This window comes from Natator depressus, chromosome 7 (genome assembly GCF_965152275.1).
Source record: "Natator depressus isolate rNatDep1 chromosome 7, rNatDep2.hap1, whole genome shotgun sequence".
In the NCBI taxonomy this organism is placed as follows: Eukaryota; Metazoa; Chordata; order Testudines; family Cheloniidae; genus Natator; species Natator depressus.
In genome coordinates, this window is record NC_134240.1 from 88,600,176 (window position 1) to 88,622,783 (window position 22,608).

A 22,608-nucleotide genomic window follows, 5' to 3' on the forward strand; every position below is an offset into this window, starting at 1 on the left:
TCTGAACATCTTCAAAGTTTGAGGCGTGGATGGAGACTGAGTGCTCAGAACCTCTATTCTGTGTCAGTTATGAAAAGCATTGACTGTGAAGAGTAATATACAGTATCCATCACTACTGTGATAGAAAATTAAAAATGAAAAAATGGTAAAAATTCAGATATGAATATCTTCAGGTATGGGAATAAGTAACATTTTTTCCCAGTTAAATACACTTTTTCTTCCATGCTTTAAGAATCAGCAGCATGAACAAATTTCTTTTTAGACGTATTAAAAGTTTTTTTTAAATGCCAGAACATTTGTTTAGAATGGCATATTTGAGGTTCATATGAGAGCCTATAAGATGAACATTATCAGTACGTTTATCTATTATACTTGCTGACTGTGACAGTCTATACTATTATGGTTATCACTTTTACAAGACTATGATACATTTTGTGAGGTATCATTTGAAAACTCATTGTCCTGGTAAAATATGTGTACCAATATTGTATGTAAAGTTATAAGTTTCTACTGTATAACATTGCTGTAACATGTTCCAAAGTTAGAAAGGCAGACTCAAACAAGTTCTTCAAATCCAAAGATACCCTGCTGCCCCCAGCCAATTATCAGCATAATCAATTTGACAATCACCTAGTTAAACAGCTACTCCTTGGCAGGAAGGAAGGCGTGAATAAGAAATTTACATTCCGTCACAGGAACTTTTCAAGCCTCATGACCGCAATAGAATATTTGTGACCTGAACCCCAGTTGGGGGGTAATCCTCAAAGAGGGGAGGGTGGTATCAGAGAGAGACTGTGGCCTCCATTTTACTTCTCCTCCTTCCATCTCAACATCAACGATTCTCAAAGAACAAAACTAATGGGGAGTGGTCCCAACCTGGAAGGAGGCTTAGCCTGTGAAATTTACAACAAAGCATGGTGAGACAAAATCTTTGCTTTTAAGTTTACTTAGCATATTAAATTAGAGTAATACACAAGCGAATACCTTTTTTTTTTCTTTTTTTAAGCAATCCTGACTTTTATGCACCAATACTTGTAATCACTTACAATCTATCTTTCTGTAGTTAATAAGCTTACTTTATTGTTTAATCTTAACCAGTGTTTTTGGATTAAGTTGTGTGGGAAACTCCATTTGGGATAAACTAGGCTGGTGAACATATTTTCCTTTGATGAAATGATGGACTTTCTACGGTGCTTACATTGTTCAATAGCGAGCTGGATACTATAATATATACATTTCTGGGGGAACAAGGCTAGGACTAGAGAGCATGCGCGTGTTGCCCTGTGAGTAATTCATGAGTGACTGGTCAGAGTGCTCATGTGTTCAGCTGGAGTGAATTTACATGATGAAGGCTGTGTGAGCAGGCTAGGGATGGCTGTTCTGACTGTAAAAGGCATCCCAGGTGAGAGTTTTAAGGGGACACCTCCGTTCAACAGTCCAGATTGTACCATGGGTAATGTCACACTGACCACCTTTTCTTTTGTAATCCAACCATCAGATAGAACACACTGATATAGATAAATTCCAGAGAAGGAGCACAAGAGGAAACATTTGGTTTTAGACATGGCGTATATCACACCACATCATTAGTGAGAAGTAACTTCCACACACAAGTCAAAACTGTTAACACAAAGCAGAGCTGGATGTATGAAAATGCTGCACATTCTTTACACATGTACCTTTTCCAATTTTTACAACATGTTTAAAATTGCTAAGTTCCAGCAATATTTTGCCTAAAGAGAGCGTACAAGACAACAAATAACTTCACTGGGCCTCCCTCTATATCTGACCCTGAACTGTTGGTTTTTTTCATTTAGGACTTGTCTACACTGCCACTTTACAGTGCTGCAACTTTCTCACTCAGGAGTGTGAAAAAACACACACACCCCTGAGCGCTGCAAGTTTCAGCGCTGTAACGTGGCAGTGTAGACAGTGCTACAGGCCTGGGAGCCCCGCTCCCAGTGCTGGTAGCTACTTCCCCTCATGGAGCCGGGTTTTACAGCACTGGGAGAGCTCTCCCCAGTGCTGGTGCTGCCACTACACCCCCACGTTGCTACTGAGGACATGCCCTTAGACTAAGTTAAAGGTGGTGGGGACACTTAGGGAAATATCAGGGCAGAAAGTGACTGTCTGATTGAGACAACCACTTCTTAGGCTTTGAGGCAAACCACGGCTCTCAAGCAGGAAACAAAGAACCAATTCAACTGCACATAGAAGTAAAACATATACCCCATATGATTTTAAAAACCAAAACACTAACATAAAATTTCTGCTAAGTTTATTTAATTCTCAAATTATTCTCTGCTGGGGCAAACTGGCTTGATTCCAGGCAAAGATGTTATCTTACATGTACAGGTAACAGCAGATTTTTATTGTTTGTGCAAGAAACAAGTCTCCACCTGGTCATTGAAAATTTCATCATTCCAGTGGAACATGCCTGTTGTAGGCGATCTGGAGAATTATCTCTCTAGTGGATATTTGTTCACATCATAAAAATCAATTTCTTCACCACAGCATGGTTTCTAAGGAACCTCCAAGGTGTTGGTAGGGATTGTGGGATGTCTCTGCAGCTAATTCAGATTATACACAAATGGGAGGGTAGTCCACTCTCTGTACTTGCTCTATAGTGCAGATTATTCTAGTCCAAGGTCTGTCTTGATATGCAGAACTCTCCAAGGGACTGGCCCAAACTGCCTAAGATATCACTTCTCCCTCCAGGACTACAATCTCTCATGACAACTACATTACACTAGAACACACTGACAAAGAAGCAGAGGTTCATGAGTGTCAGAGACAGAACTTTCATGGGCACTAGACTGTAGAGCTCACTCCCACAAAAGAGAGAAGGATAATCACTTTCTAATCAAAAAGCAAAATTCATTTCTTCAACTTAGCTTTCCCGGAAAAGGTCTTCTCTCTCTCTTTCTCCTCCCCGATCCCGCTCCACACACAGACACACGATGGGAAACAGGGAGAGTTGCTGTTATTTCTATTTTTTCACTACTTAGATAAGTGATGAGGACTACATAACTAAAACACAGGCAGAGAAATACTGAAAATGGTGAGAAGGACTGGGCAAGTAGCATGAGCCCATACTCGTTCCCAAGCCTGGACTAAGGTTTAAAAGTGTCATAGAACCTCATTTTGATTGGGCTCTGGTTTCAGTGTGAACTTTCCACACAGTCTTAGCACTATCCACTACTTGCTTGACTTATACAATCCATTCTGGCCTCCTTGCTTTGTCTCCCAACCTTCAACCTCTAAACGTATGACACAAGGCATGTGACAAAGTGGCCAGATAGTGGGACACCTGTATTTTGTTGAGCATCATGCCAGAGTTGACAGATTATATTGGTTTCAACTATAAAACTTGTTTTAAAAAGGATATTTTTTCAGTGTATGAATTAAACAGTTTTAAAGAAAGAAAACTGGAGAAATTCCATTCCACCAGCCATAAAGACTACTCCCCCAATGGACTGTCAGCAGAAATTGAACCTGGACTTTCAGATCTCTAGAACAGACCTTTATCACTTCAGCTAAAGCAGTAGTTCTCAACCAGGGGTCTGGGAGCCCCTAGGGGGCCTTGATCAGGTTTCGGGGGGACCTCCAAGCAGGGCCAGCATTATACTCGCTGGGGCCCAGGACAGAAAGCCGAAACGCACTGTATGGGGCTGAAGCCCAGGTCCCTGAGCCCCGCTGCCTGAGGCTAAAGCTGAAGCCTGAGCAATGTAGCTTCATAGGGGCCCCTGTGGCATGGGGACTCAGACAGTTGCCCTGCTTGCTGCACCCTAATGCCAGCCCTGGCTTTTATATGCAGAAAACCATTTATTGTGGCACAGGTGGGCTGTTGAGTTTTTAATAGCATGTTGAAGGGCCTCAGAAAGAAAAAGGTTGAGAACCTTTGTGATAAAGGAATAACTGTTATCCTCTCTGTGGACCTAGGTGGGGAAAATGACATAAGCTCTCTCAGCAGGTCATAACCACTTGCAAGACAACAGCAGAAAGTTGTGTTCTATTCCTGACAGGAGAGTGTAGTCAAGTGCTTACAGACAGGACAGCCAAACGCACATTGGAACGTTCACTCTGAAAAGCTGAGCAGATGTGACTTGAGAATGCCATTTTAGGGACCTGGATTCTATTTCCTCTCTGACAGTTTAATTTATGTAAAACTTATGATTTCTGGTTGATGTTATGAAATTGCTGTATCCTTCAGTGCCTCAGGGTATACTAAATAAGCCATTTGCTAATGAGCTGTGTCACCTGGGCTAGGGAGGTCTGACAGGAACAATTAAGAGTCATTAATCTAAATAACTTTCCATTCAGATGGAAGCACCCTTGAACACGGAGATGGCTGCAGCCTAACGAAATCGGTTCTTCCTCACATTGTCTGCAGAGGGTGGGGTTGGAGAGTGGAAAATCCCCACCAGACATGAAGAAACAAAGATGAAAAAAAGTGTTAGGAGTTACTGTTTAAAAAAAAAAGAAAGAAGAAGAAGAATCTTGTTCACTAAGTGGGGAACTTAGTAATTGTCTGTCATGAACAATGGAAGGAAGGCTGCTGCAGGACTCTGAGAAGTCTTCATGGCCATGAAGACAAACCTGAGATGGAGGAGTCCAGAACTGGAGTCTTGGGACCCCTGAAGATAGTGAACAAAATCCAAAGAACACTCAAAAGTGGCAAGGAATACAAGGGAATGAATTGCACACACGTGGTTATTATATTGCCCAGAGATCCATGCACAGGAGTGGAGGACACACCCTAAAACTGGGGGGAGGGGGGGCACAGCTGCCTGAACTGTGGATCTACTCCCCCATGCAGCCCTTTCCCCCTAGACCCTGCCCTCACACCACCCATTCTCCCCAAGACCCTGCCCCACCACTTCCCCTGAGGCCCTGCTCCTGTGCTGCCTTTCCCCCCACCCCTAAGACCTAGCTCCCTCGTCTCCACCACCCCCCTCCCTCCGTTGCTCGCCATGACCCCATCACCCCTTATTCTGGCACCACAGCCATCCACTTTTTTCGATTTGTCTATGAGTAAAGTGTGATTGGATTAGAAATTCCTCTGCAAAGTCTGTGCATTACTTGCCTCAACTGCCACGTGTCCCTGAAGGGACAAACTATAAATCAAAGTACCCATGAAGGCACGGTTAAGGGAAGAGAATGCTTGAATAATTACGGGGTCTTGGGGGTGCTCAAAATTGATTTGGGGGACCCAGGGCAGCAGGATTTGAGGTACCATTTCCTAGAGGTAGTACCAGACAGTCTGTACCCAGCAGAGTTCCCATGTACTTAAGTATTTTGAGGTATTTTTCACACTTGTACTTAGTACTTTAAATATTCTGTACTTAGGACTTACATTTAGGTACTTTTTAAAAAGGTACTTAAAAAGCATAAATAACTTTTTGAAATCTAAGTACTTTTAAAAACAATGTTTTTGAAACAATCACAGCTATTCTGCATTCTGGCTGGCCCCCATTGCCCACTGTATTGGCTTGGGTGCTCAGGCCCTGAGTTCCATTTGACAGTTGTTGTTTTTTTTCATTGGCCCTGCTGCTACACCAGCAGGATGATGCCCTACTCCCTTCTCTTCTGTAATGCTGGACAAATAAGGTTGCCAATTTTGGTTGGATGTATTCCTGGAGGTTTCATCACATGGCAATATTTAATTAAAGCTTAATCTTTAATTCCTGGAGACTCTGGGACAATCCTGGAGAGTTGCCTACCCTATGGACAAATCCTTTTGCCAAAAAGGAACTGTCTTCAGGATGACATGTTTGAAATTATGCTGGTACTGAAGAAAAATGCCCACACACACACACAAACAAAATGAAAAGGAAATTTATAAATTTATTTACATTTGAAAGATTTTTTCATGGTATTCAATGCTTACTTGTATATATGAATAAAATCCTGTTGCTCTTTTTATTTCTCTTCCACACTGTGCTTATATTACTTAGGTTGTTGTCATCCATATATTAGACAGACAATTGCAGGGAATACAGGTGTTGAAAGTACTTGTACTTATATACACAAGTACTATTTCCACAGCATACTTGTACTTATAAATACTTCTTTAATGGTGTACTTGGCATTTATATGCAAGTCCTTTTTATCAGTACTTACAGAAATACTGGCACTCAGGAGGTATGTCCAAGAAGCCAGAGAGTGTGGCTGGTGCCTGCCCAGGTGAGTTTAGAAGCACACAGATCCAGATCATGGATCCAAATTCAGCTAACTGGTATTCATCAAAGAGAGGGAGCTCAGCCAAGACTGTAAACACCCTCCATGCCCTGAGGTGACTTTGTGCAACCTCTCAGTAAACTTATTTGTAAAATGGGAATGATACTTGTGTATCTTCTAGGGGAGATGGATGAGGCTTTGTTCAATAATAAATGCATAGAAATATAAACAGCAATCAGTAGAGGTCACACATGGACTCCCAGATGAGTGAACCTTTCCCTAGGCTAAAAAGTATTTGGATGGGGATCTCTCTCATTCTGACTTTGTGGGACCATTGAACAGAAAGTCTAATTAAATCAAAATGCTGAATTCCCACAAAATATGGCATACTTAAAAGTCCTGCTTCCTACTTCTCAAATTTTTTCAGTTATCCGAAGTGTTGTAGCTAAAATTTTCCTCACATCACTGTGAACATGTCACCCACGTCTCATTTCCCTTCTGCAGCTTCTATACTTTTTCCACATTAAGACCAAACTACTTGCCCTCATGTTCAAACCTCTGTACACTTCTGAACCTGTCTAAACCTCCTCTTGTTCTTATTCTCTTGCATCCTATGCTTCACCTTCTTTTCTCCTATTATTGCTGCTCTTGTCTCTTTCCCCTATTTACAATTATATGCCTTTTATCATACCATCTGACACATGTAGAAAAAGACAAGACTGCCTTCTTCTTGCATTCCAAGTAACCTCAATCTTTCCTCAAATCTCACTTCATCTATCTTCTCGTCATTGGTCTCCATTCTGGCCCTACCCACTGCAGCTCTACTTCTTGATGATGAAAGAAAGAAACAGAAAGGATAAGAACAAAGAGTGAGAGAAAAAAAAGTGAAATGAGATAAAGAACAAAAACTTCACATAATCCTGAGCAAAGAGCCCTTTCTGCTGGCACCATACCCTTTTAATTGCTTGCTGTTCTCTCCTAGCCCTTTACTACCATCTGGCCATCATGCCATATTGTCATTACTTGTTCTGATATATTATTTAGATTATAAGATCAAAGAAGGGATTGTGTCTTCTTATAGATCTATAAAACACCACCTAGCCCCTTTGCCTTGAAGGCTGATTAAATTAAGTTTAGTTAGCTTTTACACTATGTTAATAATGCTGAAATAACTTATGGTGCACAGACTGAATACATATTTTTAATTTCTTTTCTGAAGAATATTAAGTAAATGACAAATAAATATGCACTTGGATGTTAGAAACTAGAGACAGTGGATCTGATTCTCCTGTCACTTTACATCAGTGTCATTCCATTGGCTTCAGCAGAGTTATAGAGTAATAGAGTAAGCTTACCATGTGGACTTTACATGACAATGGTCACAGAGAGACACTTACTTACATAAGGCCAAAGTTCTTCAGAGTATTAATATACGATGTTCTCATGTTAAATTTACTCAAAACCTCATTCACATGAAAATGGGTATGATACCCTTATGCTCTTAGGAAATGTTGAACATTAATGAATATGGGTAGGAATATCATTGATGCACAAATAGAACATGAAATCCCCCATTTCATTATCTATTTTTATTTCATCTATTTGCATGAGGGAATCATTGTTAAATGACAAAACCATTAAGTTATAAGCAGTGCTGTATCAACCCTTTTAAGGTACCCATATGGCCCGCATTACCACAGTATCTGACCACCTCACAAGCTTTAATTTGTTTTTCCTCATAACACCCCTGGAAGTGTAAGGAAGTGTAGTTAACCCATTTTACAGCTCGGGAACTCAGGCATAGACACTCTAAGTGACTTCCCCAAGATTACCCAGGAAGTCTTTAGAAGAGGAGGGATCCAAACCTATGTCTCCCAAGTCCTAGGCTAAAGCCATAGTCAATAGACGATTCTTCAGGAAAGGAATAAAAATCAGTACTTGCATAACAGAAAAATGGGTGGAGGAGTGAGTAATGAGGGAAACAAAAGAACTGTAAGAGCTATAGACTTGGGATTAAGTAAAGTAGAACTCACTTAACTGAAAAAAATTCTCATAATAGGAGCTGTTTAATTCTGGATCAAGTGAACGAAGATGCATGGCACCTTTAAAAAATATTATACATAAATATATATAAAAAGATGGTGGAAGGGAGCAAAGGAATAAAAACAAGAAAATAACCTCTTTGAAACTAAATACCTCTAATTTCAGAGGTAATTCAATCACAACCTGACATGAAGTCAGAGAAAGATCCATGTCCTTGTGTAATGCCTTCATTCTCCACTTCAGCTGAAACCAAGAAGAAAGATTGGCAAAAAGAAGGCATACAGAGAGAATGTCATAATTCTATGTATAGAATTTATAGACAAAATTTATCTGAGAGTTAAAAGTGTAAATAATTACACTAGTTAGTAAAAAAAAAAATCAAAAAACAGTTTGAAAGGATGTACAGTCAAGGGACCTGATTGAGCATAGTGTTACTGTATTTTTGTACTGGTGATGAGGGGGTTACACTGAAGACAGTATGGTAGAGAGTGATGTGGAAGTAGTAACATTATTTTAGGAGCCTTAAGTGTGATTTTTCACTTTAAATATTTAACTTTTTAATAATGTTCTAATGATATGTGCTCAATGTATAATTATTTACAACTTGAATTGCCTTAATCAAAGCTGTTCCATAAGAATTGCCTCAATTTTTATATAGACATTTAAAAATTATTTCTTGAATGGTACTACAAGATGTAGTTCTATAGAGATCACTCAGTAGCCCTTATAAGGCAAGGCTGTCTATTGCTCTATGCATCTGTGCAATGGAGAAGGGAGGCATAGAAAGCCCCCATATTCCCCAGCATATGGTACCCACATCACTGGTCAGGGCTTGAGCAGTGGGGAGTGCATCATAGTCAGTGGAACTGGAGTCAGAGGACCCATATTTGTAGCTGACGGTGGGGAACGGACAGACTGATTCCCAGTACACCAGCTAGCACAGATGGAAAAGTAATCTGATATTGATATAGGGCAATAGCAGATTACTTCCCTGCTGGAGCTAGTGGAGAACCAAGGAGGGAATTGTAACTCAGTCATAAATCCTTCCCTGAGCTGTTCTTGCCAGGTAAAACCACAGAATCTAGGCTAAGGAATTTAGCAGATCTGGAATTACCTTCACAAAGTGTAGAAAACCCCTAGTGGTCAAGCCAGAGTTTAGGAGCTTTATACTCTATCAAGATTCTCAGATCTACAGCGTTCACTCTGGAATTCTGCAAACATACATAGATTTTTTTTTTAAAATGTTCATGGAAAGGGAACTGAAGAAAAATTAGGAACTCAAACTATGGAGCACAGGGACTTTAACTGTCAAAACTCCACTAGATCCAGTAGAACTAGCATGTTTTATACACCACGGGGCTGGGGATGCCTATGGGCATAGTTTGGGGGACATTCCCCCCCAGAGGCGACATGTAAGGGGCATGCAGGGTCACATGCCACTGCCTCCCCCCCTCATCCCCATTTCTGCAAGTGCAGAGCTGTCCAGGTGAGGGAGAGTGCCCTTCCAGTTTGCTGACTCTGCAGCTGGAGGCCACCTCCTGGGTCCTAGTGCCAGTCATCATCCCTTCTATGTGCGCTTGGTACCCTACATGGCCACCATCCTGTTTTCCGTACAACAGTGAGTGCCAGCAGTGGGGCAGGGAAGAGGGGCAGGGGTAGTAGAGAAGAGGAGGGAATAGAGGGGTGTGTGGGGTGGTAAATCAGAAACCCAGCATGTGTCCCCCTCAATGGTGGCAGCAGGGGGAGCTGGAGCTCCCCCATCAAGCAGGCTCATCAAACCCACACCCCTACAAGCCCCACTCCCCTGCTCCTGGACCACCCCAACAAGCCTCCCGCACCCAAGTCCCCACCTGACTGAGCCCCACTCCTGCAGCACCCAGATCCCCCCTGCCAAGCCCGATCCCCCCCACAGCCAGACACCCCCCATGAGTCCCAACCATCTTCACCTGGACCCCCCCTGCAGAATCCCATTGCCCCTGCACCCAGAACCCTCCCCCAACAAGCTCCTGTACATCCAAATTCCCCACTGAGCTGCCTGCACCCAGATTGCCCCACACCTGGATCCCCCAACATTAAGCTCCTCCACACTTGGATCCTGCTGGGTTGAGCGTGCCTGCCCACACCTGGTACACCTGGCACAGAGGGGCAGGACCCCAGGATGTGTCTGGGGCAAGCCTGGCCTTGCCCTGTGTCAGGGAAGGGTGCAGCCTCACCACCAAAGTCTCTGTCCCGGGTGCAGGATCTCCCTTCTCCATTCAGCCAGTGGTCTGTGCTCCCCACTGCCATGGTGCCACAGTTATTTATCAACAAATAGAATTTGCAGAATTTTAAAATATTTTGTGCAGAATTTATTTTTTTGGTGCAGAATTCCCTCACGACTAAAGAATAGAATCCATGAAAAGAATGTTTTCAATGTGATTTGAGAAAATAGTGTTGATAGTAAACTAATGAAAGATTTTTCCAGTGAAACTAACACTAAAGTCTATAGAAATTCTATAACTCTCATGGAGTAATGTAAGCCCAGGTCTTCCAATGAAGAGTCAAATCCTCTTTAGTACTCCCCAACCAGATTCTAGTGACAAAATGGCAGCCTGAGGAACCCTTTCTTCGCATTCGTCCCTGTACCTTGGCCCAAAATTCCTCTCCAAGGCACACAACAGGAACCAACAGAGTCAACATTGGTTCTGTAGTTATTTCCTCTCAGATTTGCCAAGGGACGATGCTGCAAAGAATGGCTGTCACCAGCCATGCTCCTTGCATATATTAGTGTTAGCACAGGTTTGGATTTTGAGCATTTTGGAAATCTTATGCATTGAGAGATGGCATTGAACAATGCATGCAAAAGTCTATGAACCTTAATTTACCACATTACTAAATAAAAAAATAAAAAAATAAAAAAAAACCCCACATTTGAAACACGTGTTCTGTTTCAACGTGGTACATTTTAAAGTTAAGTAAAAATGATTGTTTCTGACATTTCATACAATCAAACTGATTTTTTTTAAATTACTTGCCTTTTCACATAATATGGGAAAAACCTGTCTAGCGAGCTGGTTTTTTTACTCTCCCATTTACTAATTCACAGTGCAGAATATTGTTCTAATGCATAAAATATATAAATATCAAAAGCTGAAGAAATCAAATCTGTGCCTTGAGAAAGGAGTTAGCCTTAAAAGGATGGAAAAATGAAAGCTGTTTTAGGAAACTGCTGAAGAATTTTGCAACTGGAGAGCATTATTAAGAGTTTGGCAAGAAATTTTGTTTAAAAGCATGGCTTACTTCCTTAAGCATCCTTTTGTTTAAATGAACAATCTAAGTATAGGAAATGAATTCATAGATACATGTTTTCCAGTACATTGTTCAGAGACTTGAACCAGTATGGTACGTACAGTTCAAAACTACGTTCTTCTTCAATGTTTACCTGGTGTAACAAACTAACGTAACTATAAGAGATGTTTCTGACAAGGAATAGGAAAATTATTGTTTGCATGTATATTTATTTTGCTATACCAGCCAGATATACCATAGTCCAGCTAGTACAGCAACCTGTTTCTGACAGTGGCCAATGCCAGGGGCACCTCTCTCTGAAGCCTCTGGTACTAGCCAGTCTCAGAAACAAGATGCTCTATTAGATCAGGGGTTCTCAACCTTTTTCTTTCTGAGCCCCTCCCGTGCCCCCAACATGAAATACAAATTCCATGGCCCACCTGTGCTACAACTGTTTTTCTGCATATCCAGTAGATTAAAAGCCAGGGCTGGCATTAGGGGTACCAAGCAGGGCAATTGCCTGGGGCCCCACACCACAGGGGGCCCTCCAAAGCTAAATTACTCAGACTTCAGCTTTCAGCTCTGGCCCCAGTGAGTCTAACGCTGGCCCTGCTGTCTGGTTTATTTTGGCAGACCCCTGAAATCTGCTCACGGCCTTCTAGGGTGCCCCAGACATCTGGTTGAGAAATGCTGCATTAGATGAACTCCTGGTCTGATCCAATATGACAATTCTTGTGTTCCCATACAGACAAGTTTTCTTTTTCAAAAAAGTATCTTGAAAATGTCACATACTGTGTATAGAAAGTCTTAGAGCAACTCAGGAGTCCCAGGATATCCATCAATAGCCTGCTTTTCAGAGGGGCTGAGCACTGACAGCAAAGGGAGCTCACAGTGCTGAGCACCTATAAAAATCAGATCACGAGATTCTCAGAAATACTGTGGTTACCCAAGAGAAGAATATAGACTACCCCCCCCCCATCGCCATACACACTATTTTGTTCCAAAAGAGAAAATAAAGTTTTGTTGTTACTTTATTTGTATTATCAGACATTGTGATGAATCTATAGTTACTCTCCATCATTACTCCTAAATAAGAATACTTCACAGTTGCATGGTGCTTTTCACATATGAGGCTCATAGTGTGCATTACAAACATTAGTTAACTTAGCTTCACAGCACTCCAGGAGGTGGGGAAGTAATAGATTATCACCATTTTACAGTCAGCTCTTCTGATCCCCAGTCCTGTGCCTTAACCACAAGACCACCCTTCTTTCTTTATGCCCTGAGCTTACATCAAGATCTACCAGCATAAACTCAAACTCAAAGAACTTTATGCAGGTTCAGGTCAGTGCTAGTGGACCTCAATGCAGGGTCAGGGCCTTAGCTCACAATGAATTCTAGTACTAACATTTCAAAAACGAATAGTCCATACAATCAGTCAGTAATCATATCTAAGTCGTATTTCACCTCTTTTTCAAACACAAACACACACACACACGCTTTCCCTACAGATAAAAACAGATCTGTGTCAGGAAATATACTTTCAGTCTCGGTGCAGGCTGATAAGATGAAAAGGAAAAACTGAAATGGTCAAAGTGTCAGGGTTACAAACCATACCTTCCATGACATACACCAGTGAACCCACATCTCCTTCTTTGATGATGCAACTGTCTTTGCCATATTCCACTGGATACATACAATCCACAATCTCCTGGATCTGAGATAGTTCTAGATTCTTCATGAAGTCATTGTCAAGGATTGCCTCCTTTATTAGATCCTTGGACCTATGGCAAGAAAGGCAAGATTTATCCACTTGTTTGACAATTTAGTTAATTAACAGTATGTGAAGTTTAGCACAGTCACACAGTGCCCTGGTGCGCTGATGGATGTATTTGCTTGTAAAGATTCCAATACTTTCCCAAAAAATCTGAAAGCAAAGTCCATCTGTAAAGAAATGAAAAATACAAAGGGGTACGTGTGCACGTGTTTGTTAACTTGTGAATGCTTATCATAAATAGAACATTAGACATACCAAGTTTTGAAGAGAAGTAGAGTTCAATACTTATAATTTTGTCATCTCTTTTAACTACAGGTTTCATGTTTATACTGATGTCATGGGAATAACGTAACTACTCCAGTATTTATTCTCAATGTATACAAAACAAAAGAGAAATTTAAGATTTTGTGACTTGTAGTTTATTTATATTTGTATAATAATGACAAAAAATAGAGAATACAAAAAGTTGCAATAACGTACATGTTGGGCATTCCTTCTATAGTATTAAGGATATTCCAAAAGTTCATTAAATACAACATAGAAAACATTATTACAGAAATAAGAATTAATTTATTTGATTATACATTAGTGGTGTCTTTAAGGAATTATTTTATTAGCATGTTCAAAAAAATATACAATCGTTCGGGTTTTTTGCATGCAATTGCTTTAGAAGTAGAAGTCAGAGGTTCCCAGCTTAAGTAGCAACTTTTGATAGTGTTAGCAGGAAAGCAGTTTATTGTCAACACAGATAATATAAAAAGGTATAAAATTGTTAACCAGTTATTTTAACACCCTTATTCTTACAATATTCTGGAATGTATAGCTGAATGTACAGTTTAACCTGTTTTTCAGAAGTACTTCAGTATCTCTCCCACCACAGAATATATATTTTCTATGACCAACAGAATAGTTTCTAAATATTTTACAAAGTTTTTACTGAGGTATCATCAACTCCTACTATGTGAAGGATCGTCTCCTATAGTGAGTCCTCAGGTGTAACTGTTAAATAGTGTACTATTATTCATGCTCAACATATTTCCCCCAGATTGTCTATCATGTCCATCTTAAGCCATCTGTTAGTACAGAGTAATAAGATCACTACACAATTTAAAAAAAAAAGCTTCTTAAAGGATTTTGTACAAATGAATACCTGAGGATGGTATGTGTACAAACTAGGGATTAACAAAGATAATTTAAATAAGGATCATTTGGAAGCAATATCTTTGTCATTAATCCATCTCTGTTTGATACCTTTGTCTTTAGCATTTGTGGGATCACACACATATACACTTTTACTCCACATGTTGGCTTTATATAAACATTTGATTAGAGTGCAAATGATTTTTACTTTTTAGAGAGTAGACACTAACAAAAACAAAACGGCTACTACATTTACAACAAGCTGGAATTTTAAAAGAGGGAGTATTAATGTTCAGTAAGTCAATCATCACCTGGTGTTAGGAAGAGTTATTTTCCCCGAAACCAGCTCCTTATACTAGATTACAAAATATGCCAGGTCCGTGGGGTGAGGAGTGTCCTTTTATGGACTCAGAATAGTGGACCAAATGGTCTATTGGCCTGTTCCAGGATGACAAAGCTCGTAAGAATTTGAATTTTAAAAATTCACTTCAAAGTCTATCTATCTATAATAAAGAAGATGTAAAAGATATCTTATTGTATTGAAGCACTTTGACTTGATTAATTTGATTAGTGACTCCTTGGGTCTACTTCTGATTTCATTTACACCAGATGATCACTTGATTTAAATGACAGGTTTCAGAGTAGCAGCCGTGTTAGTCTGTATTCGCAAAAAGAAAAGGAGTACTTGTGGCACCTTAGAGACAAACCAATTTATTTGAGCATAAGCTTTCATGAGCTACAGCTCACTTTTATGCATCCGCTGAAGTGAGCTGTAGCTCACGAAAGCTTACGCTCAAATAAATTGGTTAGTCTCTAAGGTGCCACAAGTACTCCCTTTGATTTAAATGAAGTCTCATGATTTCCCCCAGTGAAATTAACATCAAAATCAGGCCCCACATCTAAAAGGCTTAGATGGTTCATGCCCTGGGTAGTCAATTTACTTATACAGTACATTACCAGATAGTCTGTCACTACTATATTCGGCGTTCAGACAGAAAAGCATATTTTCTGTCAGTGTAAATTGTTATCGTTATACTGAAGTCAATATACTTCAATGGAGCAATGACAATTGAAACCTGCCAAATGATCTGCCGTTCTCAGTTAAATTCATTCTAGTGCTGCAGACCCTCACAAAACTGTATGCAACACTTAAGCTCCACATAAAGTGGAAGCAAGATATGCGGGGAACATGCAGGAATCACACACCCTTGGCATGATGTTAATTTTAACTTCTCAGCAGCTGTTTGCACACCAACATGCTGGTGGTAGCTACAAGAGGATGCTTCACTGCCACCCAGCTCCTCCCATCCTCCCTGTTCATGAGGTGGCTGCTTGGTCCTAATGGAGCAGTGTTGTTTCCACCTTTTCCTCCTGCACATTTCCTCGTGAACTAGTCCAACTATTAAGAGTAGATGTTGTGCGTTTGATCTGGGGAAAGGAGTTTAAGTGGTAGGTAGAACCATGTGTAGAGTCTGTGCACTGGGATGAAGTTTACTATATGAAAGTATAATCTAGCAATATAAAAGAAGTTTATTTCAAGACACAACCACATTTTCTTGAACAGGAGCCCAAGTTGTGGCTCTAGAAGCTTAAAACAAAAATGAAATCTAGAAAATACGTACTTAAAAATACACTTGTTTTTCTTGCATTATAGAAATTGTCTTTCAAAATAAGTCTTGTGGATATTACTCCATATAGCATGTGTGTTTCAAGTGTATTGGGAAAACACAGATCAACCTTATGTTAGGCATAGAATTTATTCTTTAATGTCAAATATGGCTTTCAGTCTTCTATTTCATTGAAATATTCTAAACAAAATGCTTTACATCAAACACAAACAGCACTGACCTAATTGATGTGTCTAGAGCACAGAAGCCTTTTCAGTATGACTTAGAAAAACAGCTAGACTAGCTTTGTTGAAAACTTTTTACTTTCATGATATCTAATTAAAGTTAAAATGTCATCATTATGATTACTAGGGCAAGCAAATAAAAACAACCCAAACCACACCTATTCTTTTATTGCTTTTGTTCTTGGTAATGAAAGACTATGGAAATTTACAAGGATGAAGAAATGGATATTCAGCTTCCTCCCTCATTGGCTTCTCTATGCTACTACAAGACCGAGCCTTTGTCATGCTCTCAGAAGTACTGTTTTAATACTGTGATTTGTCTAAGTGCTTTCTTGGTGCTTCCTACCCTTCAAAAAAACAAAAACAAAAAACCCCCCCAAAAAAACGATGATGCTCACCACACCAAAGAGTGTTCATTATTTACATTCACAGAGTGCCAGCAAGTATAACAGAAACCTCCACGTCAATCGTATCAACTAACATTACATTTACAGACATTTGTTTCAGTTTTAATTGTCAAAACAAGACTCTTCTTGATAAAATAAGGTCCAATTCTTTCAAATAGAGTGTTCATAATAAATAAGAATAAGAATATCCATCAAGTGACTGTAGGGAATTCAGACACAGAGTGGAAGCCAAATCTGATCAGTTAGGGAGGCAACAGAAAATTATATAAATTATTGCAGACTATGAAAAGTAAAGGGCGGGGGGACACAACTCAGGGGCTCCAGAAGGGGCCTCAGAAAGTCTGAATGATAAAGCAGGCAAAAGGAGCAGAAAAACCATTAGGAATTCTCTTTCCAGGAACAGAAGCCACAGAGCAAGTATGATACAAGTAAACTACAGGAATTGGTAACATTTTCACACAGACTTCCTATCACCATGTAAGGAAAGCTCAGACATAGTATGTTTACAGCATATGAAGTTCCTACGAAGAAGTACATGAAGAAGGATTGCAGAAATTAAGGCTACGACCCACTAAATCACTGAGACCGTTTCCCTACCAGTACAGGACACTCTGACGAGACAAAAGATATGCCAAATATTATATTGATAATACTTCATCTTAGCCAAAAGTGAAAAATCATACAAATAAATGTCTCCACAGACTATTGTGGATAATCTTGATTTCAATCACATTTACTCATCAACATATCATTAAAAATGGTCATTTTTAGAAGTAGTCAGCCTTAGACAGACATTTTTAGTAGAAGACAACAACCACAGCGATGAGCACTATTTCAATGTCTGTAAACAGTCTTCCTCTTCGTACAGAGAAACCACATATGAATGAATGAATCCCCCAGTGTTTACACAGGTAAGCTTATGCCAGTGTTCACATCCTATCACCACCTTCAAAAAAAATTGCTTGAGCAACGTGAATTCCTTTAATCAATGATTTTTTGCATCCATTTTATAAAATAATGCTCAACTTGAACTAATCCAAAATTAAGTGCAAATATACGGTCATGATTACAGTAAGACTTATTCTGTTGTGCCCAGGAGTGGATATTTGTCAGCCTGGTAATATACAGAATTACTTGTGTAAGTCCAGTACCATTCCTAGATACTTAACTTTCTCTAGCTTGTCTAATAAATACAGTTTTCATACAATAAAATTAATTTTGGAAGTATTTCAGATTTTAAAAATGTATTTTATATAGGATATTTATCCAAGCATGTGAAATTAATTCATACACAGCATAATGAAAATCATATTTTATCACCCATTATTCCTTAATTTTTAGTTTTATAAAATTGCATCAATTCCTGAACTAAGAAAAGTATGCATGTAAACTTTTTGACGGAGAAGGATAAACAGCCCCAAAGTATGTTCTTTTCAATCAAGAGTAAGTGGTTTAATAATGGACAGTTACTGCATTCTCTTTTTACGTTTGAAGGAGACTCACTATTTCATTTGTATTTTCTGATTCGCTATCCCAATGGAGGCCATCTGTAAGTAAAATAAACCTACAATATTTTTAATGGAGCAGGCTATCTCCAGACGACCCCATTTGAAGAAGAGTTCCCTTTCATGAATATTTATTTAGTACGGAGTTTAATTTGTACGGGACACTCAGAGTAAAAAGTAGAAAGTAGAAAGGAAGATACAAGAATAGATAGGAACCCTGGCAATAAGCAGTCATTGTGTTCTGAGGAAGTTAATGATTAATTATAATGGAGAAACTATCAGGAATAAGAGGGGAAATAATGGCACTCAACAACTCCATAGACTTCATCTTTTCCAAGTCAATTTTAATACCATCAAGATAATCAATAAGGCAATAGGACAGCCACAAAACTAATTATATTGGGACTGATAGGATTTGAAAAAGAGTATCTTAAACATTTATTTAAATAATTGTGCTATATAAAGGCCCAGCTCTTCAGCTGTGACCTCCTCTCAAGAGAAGATTCAACAGTGACTTTAAACCACCTATCAGGTTACCAATCCTGAGCTGGCTGTGTAACAGTTCTGTACTCAAGTGTGTATGTTTGAGTATCTCTAACTTGTGTTGCTGCCAACAGCTCCAAGGAGCCAATATGGCAGTTGAAGACTGCCAGAACACACAGAAGATACAGCTATACCCCCTACATCAGCAAGTGGAAGACTTGGCTCAGAAGCCACTACACTAGCTATATGCCAACAGAGCCTCTCTCTACACTGGAGTGATCCACCTATGCCAGGTGTAGAGCTGCTTTTTGGAAGTGGGCACACTTCAGTGCAGAATTTGGCCCAATTAGCGAACAAGCTGTTGATAACACCTGCATAAAATGTGAGAAGTTTCACTAAAACAGGAAGATTTACTATAGTGGGCAATTCAAAATAACATGAAGTACTACACAACCTTAGATTACAAGAGAAGTTAATGCTACAGTAATTAGTAATGTACACAGTAATGCACCAAAACCTCATGTGACAGACTGGGGTTAATCTGTCAATAATTCACATTTTAGAGAAACCAGAATTCATGTTAAGAATATGATCCCAGTCTCTTGAAACACTGGGCTAAAAGCAGGCAATTAGCTGTCTGCTAGAACAACAATTTCAGTGACATACAATAAATACGAGAACAAAGTTTAATTAACATCCCAAAAGGATTTTTCAACATCTGACGATCACTCAAAGGAGAGGAAAGAGAAAATGCAAATGTGGATGGAAAGGCCCAGGTCCTGCATAACATCAGGAAAATGTGCATTGGTATAGCTGAACCCACTCCTAGCCCTAATGTGGATGTGCTGCATGGCATGAACTGGAGCATGCTTAATGGAATTTACTCTCTACTTTTTGGTGAAGATTGCACCAGTGAAGTTTACACTGGTGCCAATTTCCCTGATTTAGACAGGCTGCCATTTGTGTGGTTTGTACCTTCAAAAGGGACATTTAGAGAAACAAAGGTGGACCAAGTATATGGGAAGGGAAACAGCACTGTACGCAAGCCAGAACAAATTTAGAAACAGAGATCAGGAACATAACTTGGGGCATCCAGTATAAACATACCAGCTACACCAGAAACACCTGAAGGGAAGCAGCTAGGGGCAAAACTCGAAGGAAATATATCAGGCAGACTGGCTGGCTAAGACGACTAGAGAAAATAAAGTGCCTTTTCAGAAGGTAACATATTTTGTGTTCAGTTCCCCTTAGGTGTAATTGAAATATCTGATAGAGTTTTTCCAGGGAACCAGAATAGTTTAGTTCACAAAAGTGATGTTTTAAACTGAACCTCTCTATATACTTAACAAATCTTATTTTTAACTAACTGCTTGACTCTTCAATATGGAAATTTCATGCAGATCATCACAGAGGGGAAACAAACTTGCCTGGAGCCTACCCATACAAAAATTCTCAGTTAGTGGCTCCCAGACTAAGTACCACATATAATAGGGAAGGACTTGCAGGGCTTTGGGTTATGAGATACACAATAAATGCTTACTGAGGAGAATGGAGTTCAAGAAGGTAAAAAATAAAATCTTAATGTTGGTGAGGTCTATCTCTTGCAAACTGACCCCTTAGAACCATCAATAGTATCTGTCTTTCTTGTGTTATTACATCACTCTGATGAGGGGAAAAAAAAACTCCTATGAGCCAAATACAGTTCATTTCATTACATGCAAATAAATCCATTCGGTTTGTTTAAAGTTAGGGTTAAATTCTGCCTTTTTGGAATGGTCTCTGAATACCTCCAGATCAGCAGCTAGGACTGCAGTCCTTTCCCACTTGGAGTTCAACAGACTACTGTAAAAGAGACATGCTGTAGGATAAGGCCCTTTTAGAGGGTAAGTACTGCAGGACTCCAGGCTACCACCCCAGCATTCTCCTATTTAAATCCATCACACATGATGTTTTAAAATGAGGACATTTTGCTACAAAATTAAAACATGGCAACAGAGATACACATTTTCTATTTACAGTCTGGGAGCGAGTACCAGGAAATGTTGTCTAATCTAGCTTTCCATTAGCTATTCAATGGGACCCAAACTGTCTGTAAAAGTCTCAAAGGCAATTTATGAGAAGTAGTTCAAATGATACCTTGAGTTACTTCCTTTTTATAAAAGGTATTATCCATGCCACGGGCTAATAAACTCCAAGGGAAAAAGCTGGAAAGCGTATTAATTCAGGATGTGATTATTACCAAATTTACAGAGTATTTTCAAGTTACTGTTATAACAGCTTGCCTACCTGTGACCCTTTGATTTAAGTCATTCATGACATCTCCAAAGCTTTCATCTATCAACCCTTTCCCCATTAAAGTCCTGATTCAGGAAAGCTTTTAACACACATGCTTAAGTCCTTCTCTGTTCAGTACAGTACATTATGTTAAATTTATACTTGCTGTCCTGAAGCAGGGCATACCTACAGAAGAGGATGATTTCTGGTGGTAACTGGCCAAATAGTTACAGATTATGGATTATTTTTCTCTTTAAAAAAAACAAAACACACCACGAACAAAAAGAACCTAAGAATTATCCATTATGTTAAAAGAACGCAAAGTTAATTTACCAAAAGGGGAGAAAAAAAATAATCAGGAAATATTAAGGTTTTACATGTACAGTACAAAAAGAAAGATGTTTAGAAGGTTCTGGATGCAGAAGTAGCCATTAGGACATAAAAGTAACTTGTTCTTTCATGGGAAGAGTACAGAAGAATCAGATTACCAAACTGATATTCAATCCAAAGAGGGTTGTTGTATACCAGATTACTCATGCATATTGATTCACATATGGTATCTTCTTTTTTGGTTTGTAAATTATATGTTTGCTTATGCAACTAAACTGTGAAAGCTGTAAACTGCTACTCATTCTGAGCAATCAAAGATGCAGAAGTTATGGAGGGATCTACAGTGAAAATGTCTCAATCCATTAACCATATCAAAGTGACCACCACCAGAACAGCAAAAAGTTGAGGGAAACCTGTTTACACACACACACACTTCTGGTGGTTGTACCTAGATCTCTCATGTGTGGTTTGAATCTTCCTATATAGAAGATGCAGGCAGAAGCTTAGACTCCATATGCTTGAGAAAATAGCCTAAAAATCAGAGATCAAACTTATTCCCTTTTTCAGATGTAGTTTTGTACTTGCGGCAATTTTGTTACAGGACATATTATTTGTGGGAGGTTAAATAAAAATATGTTTTCACTATGGGAATTTTGCATTAAGGAGTGGATTAAGGTATATGTGTAGCATATGAGTATTATGGCCTTTTGTTGTACAGAAGCAAAGTGGTTGAAGATTTTAAATCTTTTGGATAGGGAATTCTAGGAAATGTCCTTCTATAAAGAAATCTTAGAGGTAAAATGGAGCAGGCAGAAATTTAGGCCTAGCAATAATCTTTAAATTTTGTTTGTGCTGCTGTATCTCTTTACACTAGGTGGTTGTATTTTACTTGTGTATTTTGGAAATATTTTTCTTGTGTTTTTTTCTTAAGAGAGAATTTTAAGTATAATCATTCCTAGGTTTGACAGATATTCTAACCTCATGGATTGGAAACAGAATAAAAGTCAAGTCCAAAGTTGAAGGAAAAATAGACCCCTTTTCCTTTAACATGCATGCGTAACACCTGTGAACAACTAATTTTCCATCAAGTGCAGTACAAAACCTGTTTTGTGTTCCTCCCAGCATCTTAACTAAAAAAGAAAATAGAAGCACTGCTCAACAGGAGAATTTGTAAGCCTCATAATCGTGTGATTAGAGTGAATTTTTAAAAGTGTTCACTTACGCAAAGTACGACAGTTCACTGGCAAGAAGGGTATCCGACAACACGATGGGACCACCACTTTTGGACTAGAACACAACTTTTGAAATGGAGTGTTTGGAACTGAAAAAACCTAGACCCTAGAGAAATTA

At 39.2% G+C, this 22,608-nt stretch overlaps 1 protein-coding gene across 4 annotated transcripts in view; it reads right to left on the reverse strand.

Moving 5' to 3' along the window:
• The window catches only part of PRKG1 (protein kinase cGMP-dependent 1), an 860,241-nt gene that overhangs the window by 719,651 nt on the left and 117,982 nt on the right, over positions 1 to 22,608 (reverse strand). For all 4 annotated transcript variants that reach the window (XM_074959000.1, XM_074958999.1, XM_074959001.1 and 1 more), the window contains exon 2: positions 13,108 to 13,274. In XM_074959000.1, coding sequence (XP_074815101.1) covers positions 13,108 to 13,274 — 167 coding nt within the window. The remainder of the gene's footprint in view (positions 1 to 13,107; positions 13,275 to 22,608) is intronic.